The 21,746-nt window shown below is 44.1% G+C and overlaps 1 protein-coding gene across 2 annotated transcripts in view; it reads right to left on the bottom strand.

The window, feature by feature from the left end:
* The window catches only part of GALNT9 (polypeptide N-acetylgalactosaminyltransferase 9), a 331,969-nt gene that overhangs the window by 9,884 nt on the left and 300,339 nt on the right, over positions 1–21,746 (bottom strand). For both annotated transcript variants that reach the window (XM_033953956.1, XM_033953957.1), the window contains 2 exons: positions 19,510–19,647; positions 15,859–15,954 (listed from right to left, as the gene is read on the bottom strand). In XM_033953956.1, the coding sequence (XP_033809847.1) occupies positions 15,859–15,954; positions 19,510–19,647 (234 nt within the window). The remainder of the gene's footprint in view (positions 1–15,858; positions 15,955–19,509; positions 19,648–21,746) is intronic.

Genomic DNA, 21,746 nt, shown 5'->3' with positions numbered 1-21,746 from the left:
AATTCTGTACAGGATGCGCTGCCCAACAAATCAGGGGGTCATGTTTCTTAAAAAAAAAAAAAAATTGAAGGCACCATGCTAAGGCACCGGACCCATGCCTATGGAGGTGTAAAGGGATGCCTACAGATGCCTAAGGTCAGCGGAGGTGTGGTTTGCGCCGAAAGTGACCTTAGGCATCTGTAGACATCCCTATGTGCCTCCGAAGGTGCAAGACCGGCACCTTAGATGTAGACCTCTAAAATGCTGACCTACACTTAAGGTGCCTGTGTTATAAAAAACAGCTGCGATTCTACAAGCGGTGTCAGTGTGTACTTGACACTCAATCGGCGACCATTTCTTAGGTAGCCGACAATACCGACACCGTTTATAGAATCCGGGCCATAGGCACTACTAGGCTAATGTGACCTTTTTTTAAAATCAAAACGGGACATCTATTAATTTACAGTCCCGCCCTAGCCTCACCCCCAATCCCACCCTAGCCCCGCCCCAGCCTCACCCCAAATTTCTTCCATTCATTTTTCATGTACACACAATATATTATTAATTCATAATGGTAACCATAAAATTTAAAAAGAACACAAAGCACACTACATAGAGAAAGTGTTAATTATCATTTACGAGTTTTGGTTTTTTTTCAAAGATGTCAAGGCAGATGACTTTAAAATATGCAATGTCACCTCAGTAACTATAGAAAAATAGACAAATATAGTGCAAAATATAGACAGCAGATATAAATTCTCAAAACTGACACATTTTGATCACTAAATTGAAAATAAATCATTTTTCCTACCTTTGTTGTTTGGTGATTTCATGAGTCTCTGATTATCCTTCCTTCTGACTGTATTATATGTATATATATATATATATATACATATATATATACATATATATATTTCTTTCTCTCTTTCTCATCCAACATTTCTTTCACAATCCATCCCCATCCCCTTTGGGTCCAGGTCTCTTTCTCTTTTCCCTCTGTTACTCTCCCCAGATCCAGTGTCAGTTCTCCTTTTTCCATCTTTCTGTTCTTCCTCAGGGTTTCTCCCACTCTATGTGCACCTCACATAGTCCAACATCTGCCTCCTGTCTTTCCCCTTTGATCCAGGCCTTTCTCTCTCTAGTCTTTCTGCCTCTCTCTCTCCTTCCTATGTCCCCCCCTCACTGACTTCCAGCCTTTGTCCCACCTCTTCCCTGAAGCCAGCCAGTCTGCCTGCCTGCCTGCCTCCCTCCCTGCCGTGCCGAAGCCAGACTGCCGGTCTGTCTGCCTCTCTCCCTCCAGCGCAGAAGCCTGGCCTACCACCAATTCTTCTGCTCACAACACTTCCCCCAATCCAGTCCACCGCCAGTCGCCGCTGCTTCCTGCCCACTGCCGCAACTGCAGGAAAGGAAGATCCACTTGCTGGCCCAAAAGCCTTCTCCCTGATGCCAATTCTGACGTCAGAGAGGAAGTTCCGGGCCATCCGGGCAGTGATTGGCTGGCCCGGAACTTCCTCTCCGACATCAGAATTGATGTCGGGGAGAAGCTTGTGGGCCGGTGCCTGGACCTTCCTTTCCTGTAGTTACGGCGGTGAGCAGGGAAGCAGGGAGAGAGCCCATTCTCTGCGCTCGCCTGTCCCATTGTCCCCACACACAGATTCGGGATGCTGTCTCTGAAAACAGGACATTTTGGAATCCCGAAGCTGTGCGTGGGAACAACGGGACAGGGGATCTAAAAACGGCACGTATGGTCACATTATACTAGGTATGATTCTGTAAGCGGCACCTAGCAATTGATTGACAACCATGCTGAGGGATGCCTAGGAATTAGGCACCATTAACAGAATCAGGCCCATAGTTCCATAGTCCAATACTGGCTGGTTCTGATTGAGCTGGAAACCCAATAAGAACAGGAGGGATCCGCTGGGCACAAAACATAAATCATTCAAATGGTAAAAAGCAACACCTTTTCCAAACTACTCAGACAAAATAAATTAAAGAAATACTGTACAGTAAAACCTTGGATTGCCAGTAACTTGGTTCACAAAACATTTTATTAAATTTTAACTTGATATACAAGCAACGTCTTGCAATACAAGTACATACAGTATACACATGTCACATCATCACAACTGAGCTGATGATTCTTCTCTCTCTCTCTCTCTCTGACACTGCAGGATTGTAGTGACTGTTCTAAACAAGCAATGTCTTGCACTACGAGTACAAACAGTATTTTGCATTAAAGCTTTTGGGTTGTGGAGTTTCCATTATTTCTTATGAGGAAGTTCGCTTTGATATACGAGTGTTTTGGATTACAAGCATGCTTTCGGAACAAATTATGCTTGCAAATCAAGGTTTTACTGTATAGCTTCAAAACCTAACCAAGAGGCAGACGATCTGTATCTAGAAGGCAGTCCATAATTTAGCCATTCATTTACAATTACCAACAACTGAACATTCATCTGCCAAAGCAACTCACTGACAGAACTGGGGCAGCCTATGAAATGGTGAATACCTGTCCACAAGCAATAGGTTTGAGTGACAAGAGCTGTCATCCGCTCTCTTTGATGATATATTATTTCCATAATCCCATATGATCACTTGCCCAGATTCAAATTAGTATTTGAAATTACATAGTTTAGCCAGCTTCCAGAAGGGTGGCTGTATTAGTCTGTAGCAGCAAAGATGACAAAGACGCTTGTGGCATCATGAAGGCTAACCAATGTGTTGCGGTATCAGGTCTCAAGGACAAGACTTCACATCATCAGACAGATGGTGGACAACTTGTAACTCACGCTTGGTGAGCCACAATGTTTGTCAGGTTGATTAATTTCCTAATAAGTTTTAATCACCTCCAGGGCATGGTGATTCGGTTCTGGACAATACTTGTTCCAGCATTCAAGATGGATGCTACATAAAGGGCACGCATGTCAAGGGTTAATGTCTCAAAATATTGTGCAAGGGAATGGAGAAAATGACAAAGGGCCAAGTCTAAGATCCATGAAAATGTTTGCAGCGGGACACGATGAAGCCTTTGGAAAAGCAGAACATTCCAGGCAGCTTTAAATAGAAGCGTTGTCCATAATGTGTGATTTAACCGAGATGAATGTTATGACAGACCAAAACTGTTCAAAAGAAATGTGAACAAGTGAGGAGACGCTTCTGAGTCCCAATACCCTGTGATTTTATGCTGTCTTTGATCATCCAAAAAGTGGGACACAGAACTCCATATACCTTTTATATGCCAAACATAAATTCTTTAATATAACAAAAAAAGCAGGAATGTGCTTGGCAAAATTGATAAATACTCAGCAAGGCCTCAGATTTATCCTAGAGATTTGGGACAAACATAGGCCTCCTTTTATCAAGCCGCATTAGGGATTTTTAAATCGTTGACCACTGTGATTAAAGCTCCCACGCTCATAAAATTCCTATGAGCGTCAGAGCTTTTACCGCAATGACTGGCGATCAAAAACCCTAACACAGCTTGATAAAAGGAGGGATAATGTACAAATGCTGGTATTTAATAGGGCCTACTATGATTATTTTAAAAGTTTTTATGGTCTTAAACTTTTTAATTCAGGGAAGAAAAATTTTTAATCTTTACAAAAATCCATCAATGGCCTTCACACATCCTTAAATTTGTTAAAACTCCCTTTTTGAACAGCCAACGCCCTTTCCATTTTATATATATGACAAACAGAATTCCACCAGAAACAATAATCAAGACCATTCCAATTTTTTCAATTATAAGTGATCTGTTGAATGGCAATCCCAGTTAAAATTAACAATAATTTGTTATTATTAGATATTTGTTTCTTCACTCTCATTGCTACCCCAAATAAAACTGTATCATAAGATAATGCTACATGATTTTCTAACAGGGAGGGAGGGGGGGGGTATTTTTTGGATTATAATAAAAGAATATATTTTTCATAATTATATAAGGAAGGGGGATATTATTATATTTTATAAGGGCTATTTATAAGATGCCAAGTGTATTTGAAAGTGAAATTGATATTTGTATTTAAGATATGAAATGAATAAAGTATTTAAAACAAAAAAAAGTTTTTATGGTCCTGCTAGGCAAGACCAGATGATGCACCAGTTTTTTCAGGGCTTGCAACTTCCTACTTAACTGACAGCTCTTCAAAAATTAAATGAACCTCAAAGTAGATTTATTTGATTTATTTATTTGGTTTTATAGCCTATCCTCTCCAGGAGCTCAGAACGGGTTACATCGATACATGCACAATATTTGGGGGCACAGGGTTAAGAGTACATTCACATTCTGCTGAGGGGAAGAAGGGAAATATATTGGAGGCAGAGCATCAGAGTACTTTCACAATATACTGGGGAAGAGGAGAGAGGGTTACAGAGGTTCATTCACACTAGAATGGGGCTTTTAGGTTTACATTGTCACAAATTATAGTGTCATCTTTGGATGTACTGGAGGCATATAGGGATGAATTAAAAATGTCCTTGTTCGGTAGCATGGAATGTTGCTACTCCTTGATTGACCAACGTAAGAACAGATTACTGGGCTTTATGGACTATTGGTCTGACCCAGTAAGGCTATTCTTATGTTCTTATGACATACAGGGATGTTTTGGAGGCATTTGACAGATTATGTTCCAGTTGGGCATATAGAGATGCATTCACATTGTGTTGGGGGCATTTGGTTGAAGTAGTATGCCAAATGTTTGAGTTGAGGATTAATGGTGACAGTGGTATATTCACAGCTATACTGGAGACATGGGGCTGGTGGGACTTTGGGGTGTTTGGACGGTGTCCATAGTAAGCAATATCCCACCATTGCCAATGACAAGAGATCACCAAGGCTGAATGGCAATTAGCTCCTCATAAAACCCCAGGAGTGGATGGTCTTCCCATAGAATATTATAAAATTTTAGGACCTCAAGTGATACCCATATTATTATCAGTATTTGAGGATGCAAAAAACTGTGCAAAGCAGCAGTTTCCTTATAGCCTTAATGAAATGCTAATAGTGACTATTCCAAAGCCAGGTAGAGATTGCAATCTGTAACTTCATATAGACCAATATCATTATTGAACATGGATACAAAAATTTACACAACACTTTTAAGCAACCTGTTACAAACTATTCTTTCCCTTTTGATTTCTCCACATCAGGTGGGCTTTGTTCAAGGGAAAAGTGGGATGCCTAATATTGAAAATGTCATAACAGCAATATATGATACTAAACTGAGACAGATTGATATGGCATTAATTAGTCTAGATATCGAAAATGTGTTTGACAGTATTTATTGGCCTTACTAATGGACAGTCCTCTCTCGGTTTGATTTTCAGGGGGGATATTTTGTCTGAGACACAAACTTTATACAGTATGCCCAACCCCAAGCACAAATTCAATCAAATGGATGAGTTTCTGCTCCTTTTCCTACAGAAAAAGGAACAGGTCAAGGCTGTCTGTTATCAACCATACTATTTGTATGAGGGTAAATCAAAAATTAAAGGCAGTTGTTAAATTACACGATAACCATGGCAGAACTAGTGAAATGCAACATATGTATTTGTATATTGCCTGTGGCACAGTGCAGCACTCGACCTTTAGTCCTATGGCAGCCACGAAGACAGAAACATGTACACTCCATTGCATGATTGCACCATCGAAGAACAATGTGCAGTCGTGCCCTCCTCCAAGAAAATCATGTTAACCTTCTTTTGAGACATGAAGGAGCCTATTCTGGCGCCTTTCCAAGTGCACGGGCAAACAGTGAACAGTGAAAATTACTGTGCATTGCTGTGAAATGAACATAAACCTGCAATTTCCAGCAAAAGAAGAATGTTGTCCAAAACAGTCTCGCTGCACCGTAACAATGCACGCCCTCATACAGCAACAGTGACAGAAGAGACAGTGCAACAGATTGAGTTCGAACATCTTCCACATCCTCCTTACAACCCGGACCTAGCGCCTAGTGATTATCACATCTTCGGTCCACTGAGGGAGACGCTGCGAGGTCACAAATTCATCTCTGATGATGAAGTAAAGGAAGTGGAGCTCACCAGGGTTTGGGAGAAGCCAAAAAACGTCTTCTCTACATGAATGCCGAAGCTAGTTGAACGATACAACAAATGTGTCGTCTTGCTTGGGGACTATGTGGAAAAAATGGTACGTTCAGATGCTGACAGTTACCTCTATTGAAGCCGTTAAATGCATTTTGCCTTTACTTTTTGATTGACCCTCCTACTACGCATGGAGCCCTTGGCTCCAAAACTATGACAAGATGATAGAATTTTAGGCATCCAGATTGGAATCTGCAAACGTAAAACTAGTTTTATATATTTCTCACTACTCCCTCAAGCACTCTTCCCATGGCGTTGCAACATATAAATCTTTTTCACACATTTGAGGCTAGATTCAGTAAACAGTAGGGTTACCAGACGTCATGATTTCCCAGGACATGTCCTCCTTGTGAGGGCATGTCCGGAGGTCCGGATGGCTTTTCAAAACCCGGCACTTTGTCCAGGTTTAGAAAAGAAATCGCGTCAGGAGGGGGCATCCGCCCATGCGCGGATGCAATGTGGCGACATCACGCGCACATGCATGTGATGTAATCGCATTACATCCGTGCATGTACGGATGCCTTCCTGCCTGATGAACAGGCAGTGGGGGCAGGGCTGGGGGTGGAGCTTGGAGCAGAGCTAGGGCGTAATGGGGTAGGGATGGGTGGAATTGGGAAGGCCTAGGGGAAGGGTCTAGGGAGTCTGGATTTTACTGACATAAAATGTGGTAACCCTAGTAAACAGTGCTCAAAAAATCATGCCAAAAAGTTGGCAATCAACGCTGGAGTTTACCACCTGTCTTCTGACCCTCAGGAATGGTGTTTGGATCATACAAGACAAGAAGGTAGTTGAATTCCCCACGTGATTGATAGTAGAGAATGACATGGTGACAAAATTCATCACCGTTCCCGTCCTCGCGGATAACCGCGGTAAACCATCTTCATGTCATTCTTTAAGGAGAGAGGGAAGAATCAGAGTATGAATCGCCACAACCACTGATCCACAAGCTTTGCTTTGAAGAATGCTGGTGTAGAAGGACTGAGGTTGAAATAGACACTACAGAATGACAGTCTCTGGTATCCAGAGCAGATATTGTGATGTCATAATGCCTCATTCCACCAGTGCCTAAGAACCAATCACATCAATGATGTCACAATGGCTTCATTATCCTTGGCTCACATAAGAATCAGAGTATGAATGGCCACAACCACTGACCCGCAAGCTTTGCTTTGAAGAATGCTGGTGTAGAAGGACCGAGGTTGAAATAGACACTAGAAAATGACATGGGATTATTTCCCGCGGTTATCCGCGGGAACGGGAATGGTGATGAATTTTGTCACGTGTCATTCTCTAATTGGTAGCACAGGATTCTGACACCGTGCCCCCTCCCCCATCAATGGCAAGAATATGGACAGCAGACTTCCATGCGGCTTAGAGGGAATGTTGGTGATTTAGCAGTCTGAAGTAATTTTGCTAACCCCCAAAACGCAGAGGATCTTCATGCCATCTCCATAACCAAGTCATCTCCATAACCAAGTCATGTTTGATCACACTGCAGATGATTTTATTCCTTATTTAACACTACAAAATGCAGGCTGTCAACACCTCTCTTGCTAGGCATTTTGATTAGAGTTTTTGCAGCTGCTGCCCTCACACTGAATTGTGGAAATTGTGGTTGAGAGATACAAGTCTTTCAGCTGTGTAATCATTAATTAATGGGGCTCTATGAAGGCAATGCTAAACAACGCTTATTCTAAATTGTTTAGACTGGATAAACCAACAATCCCTCAAATAATTGCTATGTTTATTACAGAATTAAAATTTAAGAAAAGCACTGGGAAGAGAGACATGGATGGCATCCTAGATTAGTTTTCCCAGACGGCTTTTCAAAACCTGGCACTTTGTCCGGGTTTTGAAAAGCTACGTTGGGTAGTGAGGAAATCCGCTCATGCGCGGATGCTACGTGATGACATCACATGCACGTACACATGCGCGTGACGTCATCATATAGCGTCCACGCATGGGCGAACTTCCTCCCTGCCCGATAAGGCAGGCAGCGGGGGCGGGGCTAGGGCAGGCTTGGGGGCAGGGATGGGGGCGGAGCTAGGGATCCGGATTTTCTGAAAGAAAAATCGGGCAACCCTACTTTAATGGAATCTGTTTTGTAAAAATTTTGAGGGTAAGTTTCAAAGTGATTGTCAGGGGTAAAGGGCTAGATTCTATAAATGGTGCTGAAAATTCAGTGCACTCTTCTCTTCTGGAGTGGAGGAGGGGCCTAGTGGCTAGAGCTGCTACCTCAGCACCCTGAGGTTGCGGGTTCAATCGCAGAACTTCTCCTTGAGACCATAGGCGAGTCACTTAAACCTCCATTGCCCCAGGTACCACAGTTAGATTGTGAGCCTGCCAGGACACCCCCCCCCCCCCCCCCCCGCCCTTTTACTAAGCCATGGTAAAGGTTTCTACCTCGGCCCAGTGTCGGAACATTTAGTGCCCTGGGCTATATACTTAGTCCAGTGATTTTCCACTTTTTTCGTTCCGTCGGAAAAATGCAGAATGAAAAAAGTGGAAAATTGCCCTCGATGGAGATTGCCCCAACTTTGTCGGTTGGGCTGAGAACTTTGCAGTGGCCCCTCATACATGTGTATCAGTGGTTAGAAAAGTTCTGCTGCCCAGCACACGAACTTCCTTTCTCTAGGCAGAGAAGGAATTCTAATTAATATTAGGCTCTTGTAGTGAAAGTCTTTAGCTTAGCCCCCTTTTACAAAACCATAGCACGGTTTATAGCTCTAGCTCTGGTGGAAACAGCTCTGACGCTCATAGAATTCCTATGAGCATTGGAGCTGTTACCGCCGCAGCCGGCACTAAAAACATCGCTACAGTTTTGTAAAAGGGGGGGGGGGGGATAATTAGCTGTTCTAATTTGTTACCTCAGTTAAAGGTTATTCAGTCAAAAAGTGTGCCTTTGGAGTATTCTGGAGGTGGAGAGCTAAAGAAATGAGGCCTTTCCCTCTCTCTCTCTCCAGTCCTCCTCCCAAACTCTTCTGCTGTGCTGTAATAAAGCATTACCTCTCAGGGATTCACAAACAATTAAGCACAATCAGGAAGCCTTTCCTGCTGGCGCAACACTTTCTGCTAATGAAGAAGCTGGGGCCAGGCTCTTCAGCAGTCCTTGCAGCTGAACTCCACTTCATTTCCGAGCACTTGATGAGGTCAGAAATTGGTTCTATATAGATGGCTGTGCATTAACAGAGTTTGGATTTAATCTGCACATCAAATAGTGCATAAAACAATCGCACTGGGAATAAAGGGAACAATCCTTGCTTCATTCAAACAGTTTCAGACTTTCATTTAAAATTAAAGAGCCATTAATACAAGAGTGAGGTGAAAATTTCCCATTAGACTCTCGAGGTATTTGCAAAATAGATGTAATTCTCCCATTATAATATGCATTGCTTTTTGATTTTCATAATTAGTAAGAGTGTACTCCACTTTAGGAAACTGTTGTAAAGGCAGCTAAGAAATTGATTAATTAAAGTAAGTGTGTTGTAAGATTGAGTTTGCCAATTTAATGATATCCATGCTCAGTGGGGTAGCAAGAGTGGGAAGTACCTGGGGTGGTAGCGCCTCTCCCCCACGCCCTTCTTTCTGCCCCCTGTTCCTTTCACACACCCCCACTCCTTCTCCCCCCACTCGCACCCCCTGCTCCTTCCCGCCCACCACACCACACCCGTGCCCTCCCTTCCCCATACCTCTTTAAATGTACGCCAGTGTGAGCAGGTTATTTGACCTCCTGTTCGTGCTGGCATTGGCTTTCCCTCTGACCAGGAAGTGACTTCAGAGGGAAGCCAGGTTGGCGCAAGGAGCAGGCCGGAGAAGTTGCTTGTGCTGGCAAAGATTTAAACATGTACGGGGCGTGGGGGGGGAGGGGAGAAGGGTGTGAGCATGGTATTGGGGGGGGGGGCGGAGAGCTGCCAGTGCCCCCATGAAGACGGGGTCCAGGGCGGTCTGCTCTGCTCTCTTCTTACTATGTCACTGGCTTCCAATTTTTTCCAGGGTTTACTTTAAATGTGCCTGTTTAACATTTAAGATCTTGTTTGGCATCTGACCTTTATTAATCCCTTTGTCATGGAATTCAAACAGACTTGGTATAACCAGAACCATACATAAACTTAAACTTTCCTTCCCTTCACTGAAAAACATCACCCCCTAAGGGCAAACTGGGGAAATCTTTATTTTTCAAAATAACTGATCTGTGGAATAATATTCCCTTAGGTTTGCGAGGCCTGGGTTCTCTTCAAGTATTTCACAAATATCTGAAAACCTGGTTATTTTCAAAACTGTAAATCCTGTTCTTTCCGCTCCTATTTTTATTATTATTAATCTTACTGTAAACTGAATCGAGCTCTATCTGTATAGAGAAGACATGGTCTATAAACTTAAGTTTTAGTTTAGTTTAGTCCATGTTACTCAACTGTCTCTCAAAACAAGCTGATTGGTTAATCATTTTCTGTTACTCTATAGACAGGGCAGGATTAATTCTTCAGTGGGTCCTAGGCACCAAAGCATACTGGGCCCCCTGGACAGCTCCAGAAGTCCAAGTAGCGGCTTCTTCTTCCTTCTTCATTATTCAGTGCAGCCAAATTTTCAGTCTTCAAAAGGCCATGGGCAACGGTTCCTACACGCTGCCCACAGCTGACCCAGAAGCCTTTCCTCTACTGCAAAATACCAGCATCAGAGGAATGGCTTCCGGGTCAGCTGCGTGCAGTGTGTAGGGACCGCTGCCCATGACCTTTTGAAGACTGCGAGTTCATCTGTGCTGAATAATGAACAAGGCAGAAGGTTGCAATACTTGGACGCCTGTAGCCAGACATAGAGGCTAGTGCGTCTTAGCACACACTAAATACTAACACGTCCATTATATCCTATGGATGCATTAGCATTTATCGTGTGCTAATTTTTAACGCGTGCTAAGATGCACTAGGGCGCCTTAGTAAAAGGACCCCTAAGTTAGGTATGTACTGGTGCCTAAGTCAAACCACACCTATAACCATGCCCTTGACCACGCCCACTTTCGGTAGGCACCTTGGAGTAGATGCCTACCTCAAAGTGGTAGACGCCAACCATTGGTATAGTAAGGGTCTACCCCGGGTGCCATCTTGGTGGGGGTACCCCCTCTCTGCTCCTTCCCCGCCGCCCCCACAACCACACACATGTACCCCTTCCCTTTCCTCTTACTTTTTTTAATGTTTGTGGCGCGAGCAGCAACCCCAAGCTGCTGCTCATGCCAGAGTCAGCTCTCTCGCTGATGTCACTTCCTGGCATGAACGGCAAGAGGTACGGGAGAAAGGAAGCAGCGTGTGTGCATGACAGGAGAGGGCAGGGAAAGAGCAGAAGGGGTGGTGAGGCGGAGAAGAGGGCAGGAGAGGGGCACCACCACCCCGGGCACCTCACATCCTCACCATGCCACTGGTGCCAACCAGCTAATACATTTCTTAAAAAATTGTGTTTAATGGTGCTTTCAATTAATGTGTCGATTGAGCTAAAATTAACCCCCTCTTTTACTAAGGTGTGCTATGCTTTTTAGCGCACGCTAAACATGCACTAAATGCTAACACTTGCATGTTATCCTATGGATGCGTTAGCGATTAGCGTCCACGTTGATTTAGCGTGCGCTAAATCAGGGCCGCCATCAGAAATTTCTGGGCCCCTTACTGAGCAATCCTATTGGGCCCCCCACGCACCCCTTACCCCCCCTTCGACCCCCCCTTCTTCCATGGGCCAAATACACACATACTTTTCTCTGTCGCCGCACTCTTTGACCAAAAGATTTGTAAGCCTGCAACCACGTCAAGGTAGACTCTTTCAGCAGGGCCCTAACCTAACCTAAACTAATCTATACCTATCTATTCTAAACTAACATATGTCTAATACTGAACTAATAACAAACTAACAAACATCTGCATAATAAATAACTAATAAATAATAGTGCTAGTAGCTATAATTCACTTTTGAATGTAAAATCTCAGTTAAGGATTTCTTTTGACCTTTGTAGGCCAGAAGTAGATCACAATTGCACAATATTTTTTGTAACAAGTATTAAATGTGTTTTTATAAATACCGTAAGCTTAATAAATATATCAGAAAAAACTACACATCTGAGCGCATATCTGAACATACACATCTGTATGATCCCATCCTCCTCTGCTTGCCTATAGCTGCATCATGCATGTTAAAAATGTACGATATGTTGATATGTGCACCTTCCTTCCTTCCCATCCATCCTCCTCAGCCTGTCCTTACACATCCACAGCTGCATGTTAATGATGATGTATATGTTATGATGATAAATAAGTGCATATGAGCCCATCATTAACATGCAGCTATGGATGAATATAAAAAAGAAACAATATTCTGTACAATTGTCAATTTATAAATCAGCGTCTTCTCCCCATTCTCTCTTCCCCATTTCCCTTCAGCGTCCTCAGCCCACTCTCTCTCCACTTTCCTTCAGCACACGCACATAAAAACAAGCAAGTAATTTATATCATTTTCATTCTATTCATTCATAGAAATTAAAGTCTACATAAGAACATAAGAAGTTGCCTCCGCTGAGGCAGACCATAGGTCCATCCTGCTCAGCGGTCCGCACCCGCGGCGGCCCATCAGGCCCATTGCCTGAGCAATGGTCTATACCTATCTATACCCCCCAATCCCTTTTTCTTCTAGGAATCTATCCAAACCTTCTAAATAATGCCAGTCACATAACAAAATATGATTTTACAAAAATAATTCCCTGCACAGTCAAGCCTTCAAGGATTACTAGATGTCTTTCAGCAGTTCCCCTCCCTCCCTCCCCCTTACCTTTGTGGCCAAGTCAAAATGATCTACCAACAATAAAATTTTAAAAACACAAAGCACGCTGTACGCAGAGAAAATGTTAATTATCATTTATATCCCGCGGGTTTTCAAAGAGGTCAAGGCAGATGACTTTATGCAATGTCACCTCAGTAACAACTATACAAAAATAGACAAATATTCCCCTCCCTTTTTACTAAAACGCGATAGCGGTTTTTAGCGCAGGGAGCTGCGCTGAATGCCCCACGCTGCTCTCAACGCTCATAGGCTCCCTGCACTAAAAAACGCTATTGCGGTTTAGTAAAAGGGAGCCATAGTGCAAAATATAGACAGCATATATAAATTCTCAAAGCAGACACATTTTGATCACTAAATTGAAAATAAAACCATTTTTCCTACCTTTGGTAATTTCATCAGTCTCTGGTTGCACTTTATTCTTCTGACTGTGCAGCCAATATTTCTTCCCTTCTTTCAGCCTCCTGTATGCTTCCACTCCTCCAGACCTCATTCCCTCCCCAAACTTTTTCTTTGTTTCACCCTGCCCCTTCTTTCTTTTTCTCTCTCTCCATACCCCCTTTCTTTCTGTATGTCTGTTTTTCTCTCTCTCACCCTGCCCCCTTCTTTCTCTCTCCACACCCTCTTTCGTTCTGTATGTCTGTCTTTCTCTCTCTCTCTTTCCGTGCCCCATTTTTCTTTGTTTCACCCTGCCCCCTTTCTTTCTTTCTGGCTTCCTGTCCCCCCTTTCTTTCTTTCTCCCTGCCCTCCCCTATGCCACCACCATTGGGAAAATGCTGCCACCGCCACTGGGGAATAGGCTGCCACTGCTGCCATCGGGAATAGGCCAGCGCCGAGTTCGCCCTGCTTCTCTTCCCCGCGGGGCCGACCAACTCTCGCCACCCGACGTCAATTCTAACATCGGAGAGGACGTTCTAGGCCAGCCAGGCAGCGATTGGCTGGCCCAGAACGTCCTCTCCGATGTCAGAATTGACGCGAGTGGCGAGAGTTGGCCGGCCCCACAGGGAAAAGCAGGGAGAACTTGGCGCCGGCCTGTTCCCGATGGCGGCGGTGGCACTCAAGTGACCTAGGGAGAACACTGGAGGGTAGCCAGCTGTGCACCCCCTTGGGAAGTAAACCAGGGGCGGGGTGGACCGCCCCCCCCCACCCTAGTATGCCACTATCTGTACCTCCCTCCCTATGACCAAAAATTCTCCTTTCTTCTATTCCCCTGTGTACACAACCATCTCTTTCCCTCCCTTCCTCTCTCCCAAGTTCATGCCTTCTGTGTCCAAAAATGCATTCCCTCCTCCACCTCAGCATCTCTTTCCCTCCCTTCTTCTCTCCCAAGTCCATGCCTTCTGTGTCCAAAAACCCATTCCCTCCCCACCTCAGCATCTCTTTCCCTCCCTTCCTCTCTCCCAAGTCCATGCCTTCTGTGTCCAAAAACTCATTCTCTCCCCCACCTCAGCATCTCTTTCCCTCCCTTCTTCTCTCCTAAGTCCATGCCTTCTGTGTCCAAAAACCCATTCTATCCCCCACCTCAGCATCTCTTTCCCTCCCTTCCTCTCTCCCAAGTTCATGCCTTGTGTCCAAAACGCACTCCCTCCCCCCTTTTGTGTTCAGCGTTTGCCTCCCAGCCCATCTTTGCAACTTTCTCAGCAAAACGAAGCTCAAGCCGCGAGGCTTGTCTTGTTTCCTGCCTGCCCTGCCGCGCACAAATAGCCGACCGGAAGTATTCTCCGACGTCAGCGCTGACGTCGGAGGGCAGGCTTTGCTTAAGCCCTCCCTCCGACGTCAGCGCTGACATCGGAGAACACTTGCGATCGGCTATTTGTGAGCGGCAGGGCAGGCAGGAACAGAAGACGAGCCTCGCGGCTCGAGATGTATTGAATTCCGCGGGTCCCCCGTCCAGCTCTCTCCTGTCCACGTGGGGCGGACCGCCCCTCCCCCTAGACTGTGGCCTAGGATCCTGGGGGAGCCCGGGCCCCCTGTCAGCTCCGGGCCCCTGAATGCAGGACTGGTGGTACTGCCCTGATGGCGGCCCTGCGCTAAATCTGTGCTAAAACGCGTTAGCACCTTTGAAAAAGGGCCTGTTAGTTCCCTAGATCGGCTAGGTGCGCAGATCTAAGCACCTAAATTTAGATGCCATTTATAGAATCTCGGCCTAAGGGCTCAAGTGTTAACCACCCACTAATCGGTTATCGTGCAGCACTGTTGCTGCACTAACCAGTTAATGCAGAGCATGCCCACTCTCCGCCACCAGACTCTTCTCCAGCACTAAAAATCAGTTTTAGGTTTTAGCATGTGTGTAGCATATGCTGATCCCAAAATTACTGTGGGATGCCTGAGCGTACCCCAAGGTACAGCATTTCCAGCTATGGTAAGAACATGCTAGCGCATTCCCAGCTTAGTATTGTAAACCACTTTAATGCTTAATATGTAAGATGGTGCAACAAATGAGAAATCAAATTAAAAATGAAATCAGATGTTAAACTTAAAAACAACATCAGGAAATACTTGTTCACAGAAAGAAACATAGAAACATGATGGCAGATAAAGGCCAAATGGCCCATCCAGTCTGCCCATCTGCAGCATTTACTATCTCCCCCTCTTCCCTATTGGTTAAGGCTCTTAACACTTGCATTGTGAGGTCATAGAGCTTTATGGTTAAAGAAACATGATGGCAGATACAGGCCAAATGGCCCATCTAGTCTGCCCATCCGCAGTAACCATTATCTATTTCTCTCTCCGAGAGATCCCACGTGCCTATCCCAGGCCCTTTTGAATTCAGACACAGTCTCTGTCTCCATCACCTCTTACGGGAGACTGTTCGACGCATCTACCACCCTTTCTGTAAAAAAGTATTTCCTTAGATTACTCCGGAGCTTATCACCTCTTAACTTCATCCTATAGAAACATAGAAATGGTGGATGCTTGAACAACATGCATCGAGTAACAAAAGAACTGTGAGGATTACTGTACCTGAGAGGACATCCCGTGACAGGGATAGAGGATGGCTTTGTCATCGTCTTCTGAGCCTTGATCTAGGCAGTAGCCACTAGCTTTGCTGTTACGTACCTAATTGCAAACAAAAGCCAATTGCTTTAAGTTGCCTTAGAAGGTGTCTTTTGCCAAATGTATGGCCGGCTCTTTCAGATTATCTCACTGCAGGCCCTGCCATTTCAGAGGGGCTGCCAGATGGTCTTTATATTTGCAAGAGAAGGTGACTTGCAATAAATAAGATAATGCTGCTGATTTCAGTGTCCTAAAAGTTCCAAGAGGACAGGTCTCTTTTCGGCTCAAGGGGTATCTTTAACATGAGAAAATCCTCATACTTTTATATATATACTAGTGTTTAAGCCCGTTACATTAATGGGTGCTAGAATATAGCAGCATTTCCCACCCTTCCCTGTGCAACAGCAGCATTTCCTGGCCTTCCCTGTGCAGAAGCAGCATTTCCCCCCCCCACACACACACTTCCCTGTGCAGAAGCAGCATTTCCCACCCTTCCCTGTGCAACAGCAGCATTTCCTGGCCTTCCCTGTCCAGAAACAGCATTTCCCCCCCCACACACACACTTCCCTGTGCAGAAGCAGCATTTCCCGCCGCCCCCTTCCCATGTGAGAAAAGCGCTGAACCATGCTACCGCTGTCTTCAGCGTCTTCTATCCACTGCGGCCAACCCTAGCGGAAAGAGGAAGTAGTCAGAGAGGTCGGGCCACAGTGGACAGAAGAGGGCAAAGCCAGCGGTAGCGCGGTGCAGCGCTTTTCTCAATTTAAACGCAGGTGAGCCGGCGAGAAGGAGGAGGCTTTGGCGGTGGTGGCTTTGGCGGTGAGTAAGGGCGGGAGGGGGGAGTCGCCGGCTGTGCTTTCCTGATCTGGCCGCCGCATATGCACTCTGACCACGGATCTACGGATCACAGATCAGGGATCACAGATCATGCAGGTCTGAGTGCGCATGCGTGGCTAGCATTTTATTATATAGGATATATATATATTTTATTTATTAAGATTTATTTACCGCCTTTTTGAAGGAGTTCATTCAAGGCAGTGTACAGCAACAATAAGTCATAGGTTTGCAATAGACAATTACAGCAGTAAACAAATATTCAGATTACAATACGTGTGGCATAGTATGTTACATTACAATGTCAACACAATGCATGATAAAACATTTTAATAGACAGCATAGGGTTAAGCAGAGAAGGGGTATATAGATAGAAGATATAGAGTAAAAACATAAGGGACTAATTTGAAGAAAGTTGTACAGTGGTGCCTCACACAACGAACTTAATTGGTTCCAGGAGCAAGTTTGTTATGTGAAACGTTCGTTATGTGAAACGCGTTTTCCCATAGGAATACATGTAAAAAAAAATAATTCGTTCTGCAGCATAAAATATGCTAAGATGACATAAAAAAGATAAATTTTTTGTTATTATTTTTATTTAGATACATCTAAAAACATACATCTCCCTGTCCTTTTACTTCCACTATCTTCCTATCCCATCTCTATTCCCTTTTGTCCCTCTCCCCATGATCAATCATCTCACCACCTCTCTCTGCCCTCACCCTCAGGGTTCAAGATTGCTTCCACTCTTTTTCCTGTTGTTCTCTCTGCCTGTCACCCTATGATTTAGCATCCCTTCTGCCCTTGTCCAATATTTCCCCTTCTCTCCCTCCCTCTCATCCCCTGCTCCAACATGTGCTTTCAGGGGCCTTCTCCCCCCTTAAGCGTCTTTTCTTCTCCACTCCACCTTTCCTCCCTCCCTGCCTCCACCTTTGTGGCGCTTTTGCACCCGACCGACAACAGAACAGGCCCGGTCGGACAAATCTCCCTGTCCTGTAGCCGCGAATCTAAATTATCTTCTTACAGCAGCTGGATTATTGAAGCTGCTGTAAGAGGTAATTTAGATTCGCGGCTACAGGGCAGGGAGGTTTGTCGGCCGGGCCTGTTGTCGGTCGATCGGGGGACCTGACCAGCTGTGCACATTCTTCGAGGCGGACCGCCCCCTCCCCCCCTCTTTCGTTCGCCATTGCCTTCTTCCTACTCGTAGACACTTCTCAATTCTTATAAAGCAAAAAAGTATTTGGCTATTAGTACTTAGCTTTTATCCGGGGCCCAGGGCAACTGATGATTAAACGCTCAACGGAGCGTCTCCGTTTCGCTCTAACTGTAGGTTCCTCGAGAGATGAAGTCTTCCTGATGTCAGCGCTGACGTCGGAGGAAGGGAGGGCTTTGCTTAAGCCCTCCCTCCGACGTCAGCGCTGACATCGGGAAGATTTCCGTTCGGCTGTGTGCTGCGACAGGGCAGGTAAGGAGAAGGAACCCCGGAAGGATGCAGCTCGGGCGACTTCGTTGGTGTGAAACGAAGTCCGTTGTACGAAATCACGACATAAAGTTCGTTGTGCGCAGCGTTCGCTGTGCGAGGCGTCCGTTATGCGAGGCCACCACTGTACATGGTTTCTTAGTCTTTTTATAATTAGTGAATTCAATTTGAAATGGCTTGACCACTAAATTTAACAATTTTAAAAGGACCATTTGCCATTCTTGTCGGCACTGTTGAAAATGAATGCCTAAAAGTACATTATGGTGTCATCAGCTTGCAGCAGTTTGCTCTGTTATGACATCATAAGTATTAGACTTTGAGGACATGAAATGATGAAAGAGGTGTTTGTTCCCCCCCCACACACACCCCTTTACTCTTGTACTGCACAAGCAATCAGAAACTTTTTATAGCCGTGTTACCCTATAAATCAGTGGTCTCAAACTTGCGTGTCCGGGGGCCACATGCAGCCCGCTAGATACTATTTTGAGGCCCTCGGTATGGCTTATCAATAATCACAAAAGTAAAATAAAACAGTTTCTTGATCATATGTCTCATTAGCTATAAATGACAATATTATTAAAACTTAACCAAAAGGACAGATTTATAAACCATAAAGAGTTTTACCTTATGCAAAATTGTCATTTCTTTAATAAGAAATCACCTATTTTTTTCTGAGGCCCTTCAAGTACCTACAATTCCAAGATGTGGCCCTGCAAAGGGTTTGAGTTTGAGACCACTGCTATAAATTGATCATTTTTTCTATCTTTCTTTTATGTTTCCTCCATGCATAAATTAGGTGATGCAGGTGTACGTTCAGGAGCATCCTGAGCTGGAATCATGCCCTGTGCAACATACAGTCAAGCGGGATGGTCCTGCAGATGGAGATAAGAGCCCCAGCTTCAAAGAAATCAGTCTAGGCAGGTCTGCTTCCATATTGATTTAAAGTCTGATGTACACCATCCATCCCCTGATAGACATTGCTTATGCAACTTAAATAAAAGTGTCAATACTTGTAAGTTGAAGTTAACAAGGTCCCTTGAGTCTTATCCCCATACTTTCCTGGGTACTATGTATATACATGAATATACAGTAGCAGACCACATTCACTTTCATTTGACCTAGATTAAAGCCCCTATCCAACTCACAAGAGGGCAGTCTTATTATTTAAGAAATGTGCATGAAATATTATCAGTCTTACAACCTTGATTTTACAAGCATTCTAGTATAAAAGTACTTCATGCAAATGGCTATCAAACTGACCATGCCTTGGTCGAGTGACAAGAAAAGTACATGGAGCAATGCCATACCTCTCCGTAAGTGATGGTATTATTGTAAACTCTCATTTCTGGGTAGACGTTTTCCAGATACCACTTAAAGCTGCGGCACTGCAGACGTTCCCTTAATGCTATCCTTTCAGAGACATCACCAAAGTCTACTCCTGGGTTCTGGAAAACAGAGAAAGAAAGAGAGATTGAAAATTCCAGTCCACTGATATTTTATAAGAACATAAGAGTTGCAATACTGGGACAGACTGAAGGTCAATCAAGCCCAGCATCCTATTTCCTACGGTGGCCAACCTAAGTCCCAAAGAGCAGCAACATTCCAGAGCTGAGATTGTGATGTCATAATGCCTCATTCCACCAATGTCTAAGAAGCAGCCTCCTCAGTGATTTCACAATGGCTTGATTTTCCTACACTTGGCTCACATAAGAACATACAAATTGTCATACTGGGACAGACTGAAGGTCCATCAAGTCAAGTATTCTCTTTCCAACCATGGCCAACCCAGGTCACAAGTACCTGGCAAGATCCCAAGGAGAAAAACAGATTTTATGCTGCTTATCCTAGGAATAAGCAATAGATTTCCCCAAGCTATCTTGTTAGGGGCCATTGACTTGTGTTCGAATCCTAGTGACTTGATGATGATCATCAAGTTTTCGTGGCAGAATACAGAAGTAGATTGCTGGGCCTTTCTTCTGCGCAGTATAAATTTGATGTTGTCGCATCAAACTCGATCTTCCACCTCCAACACTGCCCATCTGCTGCTGCCCAGTCTGACATTTCTGCTGAAACCTGCCCACCTTGGGAGCTCTGCTGGTGGTGAAACTACCGACGGCAAAGCTTTCAGCTTCTCAGATGTGTGCAAGCCCCAATGGCATGACAATCCCATGTACCATGACTGGTACCAAGCCATCTTAATAATTGCTTATGGACTTCTCTTTTTAGGAAATTATCCAAACTTTTTTTTTATACCCTGCTACGCTAACTGCTTTCACCACATTCTCTGGCAACAAATTCCAGAGTTTAATTACAGTATATGTTGAGTAAAGAAATATTTTCTCCAGTTTGTTTTAAATCTGCTACTTAGTAGCTTCATTACACGTCCCCTAGTCCTAGTATTTTTGGAAAGAGTCAACAAGCTCCACTCCACCATGAATTCCTTATCTTCAGTGTTTTCATTTTAGCACATTGCTAACTTCAGGACAATGTTCTCTTTGGGAATCATAAAGAAATTCACTTGGCCAATCCTGGCTTATGAGTGAGACTTTATTCCTGCCAGAATATGAGTATGTGCAGGCCAAACCCCTTTAAAGATACTCCCCTCATAAGATCATAGCATCCTTCTTATAGCATGAAAAACTTCTCTATGTTATGCCATCACATCATAGAACCACTAGAATTTTCTCTTTTCTGCAGTGAATAAGTCTAGTTGCCATATCGATTATATGATGTTAAATCTCAAAAGTAAATGACATCACTTTTCCATATAATCACCCTGTTTCCTGCCTGACTAGTCACATGGTATTCTATGATAAATCCTCTTACCACTTCTCCCATCCCAACCATTTCCCATGAAAATATGAAAGTGAGAGACCTTTTTGAAAAACCCATGTATAAAATAATTATACTTTGCTGCTAGAGTTTCATTTCATTGGGCCAACAAAAGAGACTTATTCAAAGGTGATTGTATGTCCCTTCCAGAAAAATTATTTCATGTTATGTCGTCCTAAAAACTCATATGACTGTTTATCTTTGGGCAGTTCTAATGTTGACTAAATAAGAAAGGGATCACAACCTGCAGAGTCTCACACTAGCAAAATTTCTGCAGAGCCGTATGCAAGTGAGAAAATGCTCAAAGGATGTTTCAGTTCTTATATTCTCAAAAGCTTGATTTACTCTCTAGAAACAAAGGGCTGCCTAGTTTTTCATCAGTGTTAATAGCCTCAGGAGAGGAGGAAGGTCCAGACATCAACGCAATAACAACTCCTAGTGGTTGGATTTGGTCCTCTGCTTCAGAGCCCCCTTTATAAGTCCTATCACTTAAAAGACTGAACAAAAATAAGTTGAGAGGGGAATATAAAACAGGGTAGAAAATCCCTATAGAGTTGTAAATGAAGACTCAAGATGTCAGATTCCACTCCTGGTTCTGATTGCGTTGGAAGTCCAAAGGAGCAGAAAGAAACTGCCTGGGTAAAAAACAAGTGTGCAACTTTTCACTGGCAGTGGCAAATGCCGTCATTTAAAGGCATTTAACTAATGGCGA

Source organism: Geotrypetes seraphini, chromosome 8 (assembly GCF_902459505.1).
Source record: "Geotrypetes seraphini chromosome 8, aGeoSer1.1, whole genome shotgun sequence".
Classification (NCBI taxonomy): domain Eukaryota; kingdom Metazoa; phylum Chordata; class Amphibia; order Gymnophiona; family Dermophiidae; genus Geotrypetes; species Geotrypetes seraphini.
The sequence above is the reverse complement of the archived record's forward strand: the minus strand, read 5'-3'. Positions and strand labels throughout refer to the sequence as shown.